The 13,995-nt window shown below is 38.9% G+C and overlaps 1 protein-coding gene across 2 annotated transcripts in view; it reads left to right on the top strand.

Moving 5' to 3' along the window:
• The window catches only part of LOC124800524 (U4/U6 small nuclear ribonucleoprotein Prp4), a 43,406-nt gene extending 33,090 nt beyond the window's left edge, over positions 1 to 10,316 (top strand). For both annotated transcript variants that reach the window (XM_047263003.1, XM_047263002.1), the window contains exons 8-10: positions 5,090 to 5,197; positions 5,600 to 5,768; positions 9,994 to 10,316. In XM_047263003.1, coding sequence (XP_047118959.1) covers positions 5,090 to 5,197; positions 5,600 to 5,768; positions 9,994 to 10,137 — 421 coding nt within the window. In that variant the 3' untranslated portion in view covers positions 10,138 to 10,316. The remainder of the gene's footprint in view (positions 1 to 5,089; positions 5,198 to 5,599; positions 5,769 to 9,993) is intronic.
• The last annotated feature ends 3,679 nt before the right edge of the window (positions 10,317 to 13,995 follow it).

Raw genomic sequence — 13,995 nt, 5'->3', positions numbered from 1 at the left:
AATTTAATACACTTACACATCAGGATGTAATGCATTGTTTGTAAGCCCGACAGCTTTCTCAGATGTGGAAAACTGGAAAGCTTGCAGTTTTTCTTGTGGTTGCTGTGTTTTCCAAAATTAGGCACTGTAGCTGCCACTTTCTGTGTCTAGAGTGTCATTTGTTTTTTTGTAAGTGTTGCCAACTTTCACCGTTTTTGCTTTCAGTTGGTTGTTGTTTGACTTTGTGTGTGGTGATGTAAGTTCTGTGTGTATGCGCGTGTGCACTCTCTTTATTTTTATTGTTTGTTCTTATTTTTAATTTTTTATTAATAGTTGCATCAGTACTTGGTTTGCAAAAAGACATGTGACCTCCCGGGGGAATTTTTTGAAATTTAGACCTCTTAAACATGGTTTTGTGTTTTCTGGGCATTTTAGAATTCATATACAGCATTGAAAAAATGGAAAGCCTAGGCTGAAATATCAATAAGGTAAGGAAAGTGATAGGTTGCTACTCACCATAAAGATGAATTGTTGAGTCACAGACAGGCACAGTGAAAATCCAGTTATGGATTAGCTTTCAGCTAAAGCCCTCTTCAGAAAAGGAAACACACACACACACACACACAAAATTCATTCACACTAGCAGGCTCACTTCATAACATGTAACTGCCATTTACAGCAGCTCGGACCGTTTGCCGTTCTGGTTTGAGCTGCCAGAGATGACAGGGATGTGTGCGTGAGGCATGCTTGCCTGTGTGAATGTGTCAGTGTTTTCTTTGCTAAAGAAGGCTTTGGCTGAAAGCTATAATTTGTAATAGTCTTTTTGTTGTGCCTGTTTGCAACTCACCGTGTCATCTTTATGGTGAGTAGCAATCTATCCTTTTCCTTATATTGTTAAATACAACATTTGTCTTACATCACTTCAGCCACAGAAAAAATTTTATCGTATTACACCTCAAAATCTGTGGCTCTCATTTCTTTTTGTTGGAGGTACTGGTACAACATACTGGTGTGTACTGTCACAAATCAAGCACTGGCTTTTATTCAGTTTTCATTTCATTTACGTATCCTACATATATAAATAAAAAAATAAAATAAATAAATACAAGAATAGACAATAATAGTACACATGCTCACATAAAACTACAACACATGTACTGCCTGACAAATGAGAGAAAAAAAAAATCAAAAGCAGAAGCTTAGAAAGTTGCCAACACCTACAAAAATGGATAACACTCTAGACAGAGAAAGTGGCAGTTAGAGTGCTGTGTCACCTCTGGATCACAGGGCCCCAGGTTCAATTCCTGGCCGGATTGGGGATTTTCTCTGCCCAGGGACTGGGTGTCTGTGTTGTCCTCATCATTTCATCATCGTCCTCATTATTCATAACAGTGGCTAGATTGGACTGTGAAAAAATTGGGACTTTGTACAGGCATTGATGATGGCGCAGTTGAGTGCCCCACAAACCAATCATCATCATCATCATCGCAGTGCTATGTTTTGAAAACAGAGGAACCACAAGAAAAACTGCAAGCATTCAACCAGTTTCCCACAAGAGAGAAAGCTGTTTGGCTTACAAATAATGAACTAGACACTGATCTGTAAGTTCCTTTCCATTTTGAATAAAAACTTCAATGGACAGTTTTAAATTTGTAACCTATAAGAGCAAACTGAAAAATCATGTGGGGATACCAGCATGAGAATTGTCTCGTACTAGATAACACATATGGCTAAGTGCAATATATGCATGGACTTCTAAGGGGGTGAGTTCGATGCTGAATCGTGTACCATGTTAATGCCTCGTATATTGGATTATGAGCAATAAAGTAGTAGCATCATATCAATTTGTCATCTCAGTTATTGGTACAACCCTTGCAATTGATAGGGAAATCTACCACATTGGTGACCTGTGACAAATATGTAATGTGGCTGGCTGACATTTTGTTCCATATTGTGATAATACGCAGTAACTGTGCAGGCATCTTGCATCAGTTACTCAACATCATCAGCCTCTCGAGGACTGTACCTCAAGGATCAGAGCGAGTTATGTGCATCATCAGCATAATAACTGCCAACCAGTGCTTGAATATCAACTAGATAAGGCTGCAGTTGTTACTTCTCAAAACAGCACATGTTCCAGCATGTCACGACAAAGGCTGCTGTAGGACAATCTACCATTGGACTTTTGTACAAGGTTTGGCATCAAGTGCATCAGTTCATGACTCAGCAGGACAAGCTGGACTAAATATGAATAGTAACATGACCCTCTTGCCAACCGCATTGCGAATGCTATTGGGAAATGTGACCACCATGTCACCATGTATGGTGGAGTGCAACAGGCCACACATTACCTGGACATGATTATCAGATATGCACCCACAGTAGTTTGTCGGTTATACCATTTTGCACAATAGCACCAGTGCAACCATATCCATACTTCAGAGACTCGCCACACAACCCAAGCTGTCGCTCGTCCAGCCAGAACAGTCGGCACTTTGGCTTGCTTTGTTGCAGTGTGCGTTTAGCTTATTAGAAATTTTGAATAACTCTTGATTTGTGACATTAATTTCTCACTTAGTAGTGCATGCTAGTATTATCTGCGATGTCATCCTCACATCACCCGAATGAAACAAATATGAAGTGGTAAAATCCACCTAGTTCCAGCACTTATCATGCACCCCAGAATGACAATGGAAATTGGTAGTCTATGTTTGCCGACACGATGCCATGCCAGCTGTGGCACTGGCTGCAGATGCTATTCCATTTGAACATCATGCCAGATACTGCATTATGGACTCTTATCAACTGTCAAGCTTCCGCAGCAGTTACAACTCCGTGATAGCCCGTGAGGCAGAGCAGTGCTTGGTGGACAGAATGTTCACTGTGCTACAGCATAGACAGTGCATCAACGCTGCAGACAGTATCACTCCATGCAGCACTAGATCTCATAAAATACCACGTATGCCAAACCGCTCCGACTCATGTTGAAAGCACACAATAGTGAGGTCGCCGCCTCCAGCCGGGACGCTGACCTGCGCGACACACACTCCACACAATTGAAATTTCGCTCAATGTAAAAGCAACAATGGCCTCATTAAACCACCTCAAAACCAGCGTGGACACACAGCTGCGCATAATACGTGCCCAGAAGAAACAGACGACAACTGCTGTGGTCATTTACCCCATGACATGCAGGTGACTTATTTGGACTTCGAGAGGCCAGTCTCCATCAAACTTTACATCATAAGAGACGTTGATCCAGAGAAACTTGTAAACTTGTAGATGGTGATCTAATAGTGGATGCCTGCTGTGACAATCGTGTGACAGATAATGAGCCAGTAGCTTGACAGCTCTCTCTCTCTCTCTCTCTCTCTCTCTCTCTCTCTCTCTCTCTCTCTCTCTCCCCCTCCCTCCCTCCCTCCCTCCCTCCCTCTCCCCCCTCCCTCCCCCCCCCCCCCCAAACACACACACACACACACACACACACACACACACACACACACACACACACACACACACGCGCGCACCAGTTACCTACAAATGTTGATTACACTGCTATATCTTTGCATTTGTCAGCAGATGGCATACTCACTATTTCAGTCGCAAGTTAGCCAAAACGACAGCTACCACACGCGATGTCACCAGTGGCTTCAGATCCTCCTATTGATGTGCCATCCCAGCCAAATATCTGGTGTTCCTTAAGGAAGTGTTAGAGACGCTCTGCTGTTCTTGACCTATATAAATGATTTAGGGGGCAATCTGAGCAGCCCTGTTAGACTGTTTGCAGATGATGCTATCATTTACCATCTTGTAAAGACATCGGAAGATCAAAATCAACTGCAAAATGATTTAGAAAAGATGTTGGTAGGGTGCAAAAATGTCAGTTGCTCTAAATCATGAAAAGTGTGAAGTTATCCACATGAGTACCAAAAGAAATAATGCAAGAGGTCTACTGAAGAGTCTGTCTACACTACACTTGTCCGTCCTCTTTTGTGGTATTGCTGCACAGTGTGGAATCCACTCAGATAGGACTGATGGAGGACATAAAAAAAGTCCAAAGAAAGGCAGCTTATCATCATAATAAAATAATAGGAATCATAGCTCGCACAGAAAAATTTAAGTGTTTGTTTTTCTTGTGTGCTGTTTGAGGTTGGAATGGTAGAGAGACAGCTTGAATGTGGTTCAATAAACCCTCTGCCAACCACTTCATTGTGAGCTGCAGAGTAACCACGTAGATTGAGATATCTGGTGGCTAGCACAAAAACTGAATTTGTGTAACTACAGTAAAAATGAGGATAAACAGCAGATACTTTGTTTGTTTGATTGAATTGCTCCTATACAGTCAAATGCAATGCTCTAACGGTCACAGAAACATTACCCGTCACTCAGTCAGTTTACTTTTGCAGAATACATGTGAGTGCTCTGTAGTTATTTATTTTCTCTATTTGTACAGCTGAACTTCTACATCTACCTCTACTTGAAGTTCATTATCTTCTTCTGTAGTGCAGTGGCTACAGTAGTGGTGTAAATCTGCCGCAAAACTGTGCTTATACGCCAATGTTTGGCTAAGTCATAGGAAACTCGTGTTATTTCAGATGTTGAGAGAGAGAGAGAGAGAGAGAGAGAGAGTGTGTGTGTGTAATTATTTGGATACCACTATATCATTGCAGTAATTTTTTTCTCTTAAAGCCAATGTATCTTTCTTAATAATATCACAGATACTATTGAATTCTGGTATCCAGTAGCCTCCACTAAAATTGTTTCCCCAGTGGTGTTATCCCGTGTACCTCATGGGAATATCTCCAACTGTAATGTTCGAAAATCATTGGTGAAAACATCAGTGACAGGGAAAGTGAGAGTCTGGTTTGGAAGCATTCTCGGATTGTCTGATGGTCAAGGTGATCCAGGTTTGAAGCCTAGTCTGACAAATATTTTCATTAGTCGCAACTTTTCATGTAGGTAATTAATACCATATTTATGTCATAATTCAAGTAAGTAATTTACTTTGGTGGTTGTTACGTGTTGTTAATGCCACAGTAATACAACAAATGCATTTTGACATGTATAGTATTTAATTATTAATAGATGTTTCATGAATCATACTTTTCAGTGGACTTGACGCATTTGGTCGAATTTGGGATCTACGCACTGGGAGGTGTATAATGTTTATGGAGGGCCATCTGAAGTCAATTTATGGAATTGACTTTTCTCCAAATGGGTGAGAAAATTTATAACTGTTCATTTATACTATTAAATAACTTTTTCTCCAAATGGGTGAGAAAATTGATAACTGTTCATTTATACTATTAAATAACTTTCCTTTAAAACTGGTAATTATTTTGTAACACATTAAACATTTTATCAAAAACACTTTTTTCAATAAATGAAAAGCGCCAGTTTGCTTTTGTTTTACAATATTACTTCTTCTTCTTCCCTCTTTAAACCGGTTTTAGGCTTACAAGGCCATCTTGTCTGAAGATTGCCTTGTAAACCGAAAACCAATTAAATAAAAATTGTAATATTGTGGAACAAAAGCAAACAGGTGCTTTTCATTTATTACAATGTTGTTCTACCAAGAACCAACGGAAGATTCTGTTAACACTTTTTTTTTCCTTCTCAGCTACCACATAGCCACTGGAAGTGAAGATAATACTTGTAAAATATGGGATTTGCGCCGGCGTCACTGTCTTTATACGATTCCAGCACATATGAATCTTATTTCAGAAGTTAAATACCAAAAGGGCAGTGGCAATTTTTTGATCACTTCTTCATATGACAATTCGTCGAAGGTAATAAAACCTTGAATAAAATTGTAGCTATAAGTGTAAAATTTGGCATCTTCTTACTTATTACATATAGAGAGAGATCACAGTTTTGGTGGAGCAACACAAAACTAGAGAGGTATCTTATATTCTCAGGGCATTCTTAAAAAGTAGTAACTGCTTCTTGTGTAATGCTGGGTAATTTTTGTTCTTTTTAATGCACTTAGGATTGCTCTTCTTTTTTAATTCCTCTGATTGGTAAGTGAAAATTCTATCAGTAACATGAGCTTAACTTAAAAATAAGTTTAATCACAGAATAATTAAAAAATGTGGGAAGCTTGAGATACCATTTGAAATTTCTATTGATTTCTTTGGTCAGCCAATGATGAACTCAGAAGGGTACCAGACTATATCATTTGTATCAAAACCTCCCAGTATCTTCACTGAAAAAATAAGTTTCTTCACTATTCTGGATTTCAAGTAATTCCAGATTATTTGGTTTCTTATTCTAAAAAGTGCTGCATAGAATGCAAGAGTATATAAATCATAAATATTACTTGCTTTCCACACATACAGTTTATGACAGTTGATTACATGCTCTTATACAAGAAACAGACACTGGAATAGAAAAATTAAGTTGGAGAAAGAATACACAACAATAAAAATTGCAAAGGAAGGAAAAGGATGGAGAAAAGGGGAAGTACGTAAGTGAATGTGGCATTTACATCAGAGTGATACTAGCAACATTCAATCTATCCATCATTTTTCCAACACATTTTATATTCACATTGTGTTTCAAATTCAATCTTCACTCAATACCAAGCTATAACCACCGTGTCCTTTAGTTTTAAAGTTGACTAAACTTGCTTATGTAATTTTATAAACCGTATTTTTTAATTGTGGCGTGGAAAGTTTTGGCAGAATGTAAGTAATGTAGGAGTAAGGAAGACAACTGTCTGATTTCAGCGTACATAGAGAGAGAGAGAGAGAGAGAGAGAGAGAGAGAGAGAGAGAGAGAGAGAGAGTGTGTGTGTTTTTGTTGTCTCCTTTACTCCTAAATTATATTATGTATTTTTAATTAATATCCTATGGAAAAGGATCCAAAACTGAACCAGGCAAAGCCAAATTTTAACTAATTGCATGTATATTACTTCATTTTCTCTTGTGATTAATCGGGTCATTTGTCTTTTTTTTCTATTAGATTTTGTGCATTACCAAAACTTTCCTTAACAAAATAATTTCATATTTTGCATGACAGTCTTTGTGATGTGGACTTAACAGACTTTTGAAGTAAATGTTATATTCCTATATACTTTGCTGATTAAAACTTTTAAAATCAACAATGAATAAAAGTATTCACACTTCGACTTCTGATTTAAAAAATGACCGACCCTACACTTGAGTAGTTGTAGGAGATAATAAATTGAATCTCATCTAATCAATACAGACAACTTCACAGTCTACCCCTTCAACATGTTTCTCAGACAACACTGGTTCCTGTCCTTAGTCTGTGGTTCACTTCTTGTACGTAACCAGTATTTGGGAAACTGCTCACGTTTTCTATTCTAGACGCAGTACTGCAAAACATTTATTCTGAAGCAAAAATACTAACAAAAGAAGACACACATTGTTCCTCTCTCCTGTGCTGTATGTGTTAATGGAATGATATCTTGGTCCAATTGTCTCTTCATTGTGTACTGTGTTGAGGCTTGCATAGTGTAAGTGCAACATAAGATGCATTGCACAATTATATTGAGGTAACTTGTCTGATTTGGATGGTTAAATACTTGTATGCAAACATTAAGAATATCCTTTTAAAAGTAGTGGTAGTAGTTATTGTTGTTCTAAGTCTGTTTAGTACAGCTTCATTAATTATCCTATCTGTCATGTTAATCTTCAGCAGTTTTGTGTAGCATAAGATTCCAAAGCTTCTATTCTCACCTTGTCTATACTGGTCATCGTCCATGTGCCACTTTCATATAAGACTACATTCCAGACAAATACTTTCAGAAAAGGCATACTATTATTTAAATTTATGTTGTTAATATTTGCAGACATTTTTCCTCAGTTGATACTTCAGTGACACCCATACCATACAGATAAGAAGAAATTCAGTCTTTTACGACTGAATGGTTTATTTGTATTTACCAAATATGTTTTGCCAATTCATGCTAGGTATCATCAGTGGTGAAAATGAATACCACCGATGATGCCCGGGTGCTGATGACCGTGCAGTTGAGTGCCCTACAAACCAAACATAATCAAACATCACCAGTGACGCCTAGCATGAATAGGTGAAACACGTTTGGCAGACACAAATAAAATACCCAGTTGCAAAATATTGAATTTCTTCTTATCTACATGATAAAGCAATACTTAAATTTATAATAGATATTAAAATGTTTCTGTGTTCCAGAGTTGTTTTCCTTCATCTTATAACCCCTCCTCATTACGGTGTTCATTCTGTTCAACTGATCTTCTCAGAGGTCAGCTTCTACCAGCCTTTCCAATCTTTTTTAAAAATGGTGTAAATGTAAGGAGCAGTCAAATGAAAATCAAACATCTGTCATAATGGGACCATGGAATAGTCCCATTCAAAAGTAATCACTGCACATGGTAAGACATTTATCCCACTGGGGGTCAAGACAGTCAGTTCCCTATTCCGTAGAAAGCAGTCAGCCACTAACAGGCACACAACCGCACCCACTTTTGCACCTCCTCATCCAACTGAAATCTTATGTCCATGCTTATCTTTCTACAGGCCACCAAAGATGTGAAAATTACATGGTTCAGGATCCAAGCTGTACAGAAGATGACACTGTGTTTCCCAGCCAAATTTCTGGACTGTAGCCTTTGAGCCTTCATCTGATTGGCAGTGTGAGGGGCGGGCACTAACTAGTGCTGTGCATTGATTATAGTTCCATGCTCGAGCAACTCGACAAGCAGATGGCTGCTTTTGGCTTTGCCATTTGTCCTCAGACTGTCAGAATGCTGTCAGATGGAATTGTCCTGCTGCATGATAAAGCCCAGCTCCCACATTGCCAATTGGAAGAACGCTACACTTCAGTGATTTTGTTGGGAAACGGTACAGCATCTTCCATACAGCCCAGATCTTTCACTGTGTGCTATCCCCATCTTTGGCGACTTGAAGAATGACATGCTTGGATGTTGGTTTCAGTTAAGCACAAGAGTGGATGCAGTTGTGAATCCGCCAGCAGCCAATCAAGTTCTATGAAACAGGAACTGATTACAGTGGGATAAAGATCATAACATGTGTTTTGATGATTTTTGAATGGAATCATTCCATAGTCCCATTGTGGTAGGTTTTTTGGTTTTCATTTGACTGCTCCTTATAGAATAATGAAAATTATGTCACTGACAGAAAATTGGACGAAAATATGAGGATCAGAAGTACTTTATTCAGAAAGTTAAAAACAAATATAAAGGGTAGGTGATGGAGGTTAGATTCCAATGTCAGTAAAGAAATTACGCAATTGTTCGTGGATTCAGAGACTGACATGGCCGCCGCTCATTTTTGTGTCTCTGTCATCCTGGACCTGCGTTGATCTGCCCATCATTTTTTTAACATCCCCGAATGTATCCCTCTCTCCACACCGAGGAAGGAACTGATTAGTTCCTCAAGCCGGGGTAGTATATCACTTTTACTTTGTTATGTGTGTATTGACAGTGTTCACATTTCACCTCCTGAAAGTGATGGTCAGCGCATTGGTTATCATTAGATTTGTTAAAATGAAACATTTCTGTACAATATGACATGAAATATAAGTGGAACATAAATAATGGTGTACAGCATGCTAGTTCAGCATAAAACACGTTTCTGACAGCTTTCCTAAATCACAGGAAGTGATTGTCGCAATGGTTTTTCCAACAAAACCTCACTTGTACCTGACTGCAAATTATTATTGTAGTGTAGTTTCCTCACACATATTCCACATGAAATGAACGTAGTGTCTGCAGATGAAATCTTTTCATACTTCCATCTGGGTGGCTGCATTTAAACTCCACATTGTTTCAGTGAGTGTCAATCTCATCATAAATATCACAGAATTTCAATGCAGCTACCCAGATAGAAACTCTAGCAATATATGATGGGAAAGTCTACAGTCACATACAGTCAGACTACATCAAGTTTGTATGTACTTTTTTGTAACAACATTGAATAACTGTTGTTTTCCTTCATGAAGGCTATATTAAATTGTGACTAGTCGTGTAATGTTCACCTTTCTTCCAGGTGTGGTCTAACAAGACATGGCAACCACTGCGGACATTGTCTGGACATGATGGAAAGGTCATGTGTGTGGACATTTCACCTGATTCACAGTATATAGCAACAAGTTCTTATGACAGAACATTTAAGCTCTGGGCTCCTGAGTAGTACATCTATGTGTATAGTTGTGTGTAACAATTTTATGAAATAAGTGTACTGTGCCAGAACGTATGTGTATTATGAATGTTAACAACCAAGCTATGAAAACTTGTGTGTTTGGTTTCCTTCTGTACAAATGGTAAAATGAAATATTTTTTGACCTGCCTACTTGCTGGCACTTTAAAGTAGTCAAGCTGTGTTTGTTTCATTCAAATAGATAAGAACTGGAATTTAATGTTGTTTTGGAAAGTTTGTGACTCGTGGAAATTCACACAGAATTGATGAAGATTCGTAGTGAGCATGTTGCTTCATTTTTAATGGCTGAATTTAATAATGAGGGCACTTCTTTTCAGTATGGTCCATATGAATAACACTCCTTAGTGGTAATCACATACAAAATCATTGAGATACCGCACCATGTGTTGTTAGAAATTAGCAATTAAATGCTTGCAAAATAATTTATGCTTTAGGCATATCAGTAAAATGAATGGAATGTGTTTTACGTGAAATATTAACTCCAAAAAAGTGTTGAGCAAGGTAAGTGCTACATTTGTTAAATGGTAACTGAAAGCAAGTATGGAAACAAATTGCACAGCGATGTTTCATAAATTTTAAAGAGAAACCAACTACTTTAGTATGCCCAATTGTTATTGTATATGAGCACCAAAATCAGGACAATGAGTAGAAGCTGGTACATCTACATAAAAATGTGAAGTTGATTTAGACAGCTGGAAAGATTATGGCTCATGTTCTTTTGGATGCAAACAAGATTGCTTGTATTGTCTACCTTGCAGAGGATATATTGCAACAACTAGGGAATAGCACTTTATGAAAAGTTACCATCCCATTCATCATATTTGGGACTCTGATTTCCATCTAATGAAATTTTTATCTGGAGAAAAAAAAAAAAAAAAGAGCTGAGTTGATTGAAGAGATTATGACAACTGTAGTATTTTTACATCATTCAGAATTATACTTCGGGTATGGAATCTAGTCATTGGAAAAAATGTTACACAAACTGCCTTGAACTAAATGGGGTATTCCACAGCCAGGCTGATAATTTTTTCTCGTCCTTGTACTTCTACGCATGTGAGCTACATGTAAAACCAAAATTATGGATTTGTATGTGAGACATGGTGGCTTATTTTACCAAGCACATTAATACACCGTGACCTAGTAGTTATTTGGAGATGCTGTTTCTAGAATTTTGTTTAACTGAAGGGATAACTTTTTTTAGAGCCTTCCAACAACCTATTGTACAGGTTGCATATTAAAATCATTTTAGTCAGACACAATTCATTTTGTTTCTGTTTTGAACATCAATGCAAAGCAGTGAAGAAAGTTGTTCATCTGTCGGATGTTATAGCGTCCTTCTCTGATGACCCATGCATGCTTTTCCTAGCATAAGTGAGCAGCACAATAGAAGACATATGTATTGGTGCATCAGTCAAAATCCCACTAAGACTTCTCAAGAGATCACTAAGTGATTAGTTAAAAAAGCAAACCTGTCATCAATCCGAACGTTGGTTTGAACGCAACAGTACTATATTAGGCAAGGTCACACTGGAGGTGCAATGTCATTGCCTTCCTCTGACCTTTGAACTGACTTACCTAGTAAGGTATTGGGGATACCTATAGTTTAACATGAGGTCTGAACCATGGTTCAACTCAACATTTTGCACATTACCAAACACTGCCAGAGGTGATAAATGACAGATACAGATGCTAGGACTTATATAATGCTAGAACTTATATAGGATCAAACCAGAGATGTTTGAATCTGAGTCTGGCACTCTAGCACTGAGCTCCCCAAGCTCCTTTTCAGCATTGTGGAACATGACTAATCAGAAACTGTGATAATTTATGTTCCTTGATGCTGAGAAACCAGAACTGCCTGACAGTGTGTAGTGTAACATATCACTTTGGTGAATTGATGTGTTGCACAAGCATTTTTTGAACCAACAATTGATGATTGCCGCTATAAAAAGTTTAATTTTGTAATGGTTATAATAGAGGGAAACATTCCACGTAGGAAAAATATATCTAAAAACAAAGATGATGTGACTTACCAAATGAAAGTGCTGGCAGGTGAACAGACACACAAACAAACACAAACATACACACAAAATTCAAGCTTTCGCAACAAACTGTTGCCTCATCAGGAAAGAAGGAAGGAGAGGGAAAGACGAAAGGATGTGGGTTTTAAGGGAGAGGGTAAGGAGTCATTCCAATCCTGGGAGCGGAAAGACTTACCTTAGGGGGAAAAAAGGACGGGTATACACTCGCGCACACACACACATATCCATCCACACATATACAGACACAAGCAGACATATTTAAAGACAAAGAGTTTGGGCAGAGACGTCAGTCGAGGCAGAAGTGCAGGGGCAAAGATGTTGTTGAATGACAGGTGAGGTATGAGTGGCGGCAACTTGAAATTAGCGGAGATTGAGGCCTGGTGGATAACGGGAAGAGAGGATATATTGAAGAGCAAGTTCCCATCTCCGGAGTTTGGATAGGTTGGTGTTAATGGGAAGTATCCAGATAACCCGGACAGTGTAACACTGTGCCAAGATGTGCTGGCCGTGCACCAAGGCATGTTTAGCCACAGGGTGATCCTCGTTACCAACAAACACTGTCTGCCTGTGTCCATTCATGCGAATGGACACTTTGTTGCTGGTCATTCCCACATAGAATGCGTCACAGTGTAGGCAGGTCAGTTGGTATATCACGTGGGTGCTTTCACACGTGGCTCTGCCTTTGATCGTGTACACCTTCCGGGTTACAGGACTGGAGTAGGTGGTGGTGGGAGGGTGCATGGGACAGGTTTTACACTGGGGGCGGTTACAAGGGTAGGAGCCAGAGGGTAGGGAAGGTGGTTTGGGGATTTCATAGGGATGAACTAAGAGGTTACGAAGGTTAGGTGGACGGCGGAAAGAGACTCTTGGTGGAGTGGGGAGGATTTCATGAAGGATGAATCTCATTTCAGGGCAGGATTTGAGGAAGTCGTATCCCTGCTGGAGAGCCACATTCAGAATCTGATCCAGTCGCGGAAAGTATCCTGCCACAAGTGGGGCACTTTTGTGGTTCTTCTGTGGGAGGTTCTGGGTTTGAGAGGATGAGGAAGCGGCTCTGGTTATTTGCTTCTGTACCAGAATTTTGTGTGTATGTTTGTGTTTGTTTGTGTGTCTGTCGACCTGCCAGCACTTTCATTTGGTAAGTCACATCATCTTTGTTTTTAGATATATTAATTTTGTAATGAAGTAGATAACTACTGTTTGGATGTTTGTTTTTATGTATGTGCATGTATTATGAGGTGGGTTGATGCAGCATTTCTGCAAGCCGAGATGACCTTACATGTTTGCGGTATCTGCTGGTCGAAAAGTTTATTCTGTGTCATTGGTTCCTACGTAGCAGATATGGTGCACACCTTGGAGAAAGAGTGACCATGATGAAGACTATGACATCACAGGGGCAAGAGGAAACTTGTTTTACAGATGCACTCATTTGGAATAACAGCTTTGTAACACACAGTTATTATAAATAAGCGTACAATACAAAAATTGTTAGTGAAAAGCCTCACATTTATTTTGAGAGTTGGCTGTTGGACTTGTACTCTTAACTTCCAGCATTAACAGCAGCACTCCAAGAAAAGAAGTTTGATTGGAAGAGGTTGGTGAGTGTGCTGAAATAACAAAGTGAGCAAGATAAAATAACAGAAAGTCTTAGCTCCCTATTGGACTTAACTTCTCCACTTGATATCACAGTAAACTAACAGTGGAACATCGAAAATGCTTGAAGATAAATGCAGTTTACCCCTCAGAAGCCTACTTATGAAGTTCCCAGAACCCGTATCTAGAAATATAC

This window comes from Schistocerca piceifrons, chromosome 1 (genome assembly GCF_021461385.2).
Source record: "Schistocerca piceifrons isolate TAMUIC-IGC-003096 chromosome 1, iqSchPice1.1, whole genome shotgun sequence".
In the NCBI taxonomy this organism is placed as follows: domain Eukaryota; kingdom Metazoa; phylum Arthropoda; class Insecta; order Orthoptera; family Acrididae; genus Schistocerca; species Schistocerca piceifrons.
Note: the sequence above shows the minus strand (reverse complement) of the source record. Positions and strands in the feature narration are given on the sequence as shown.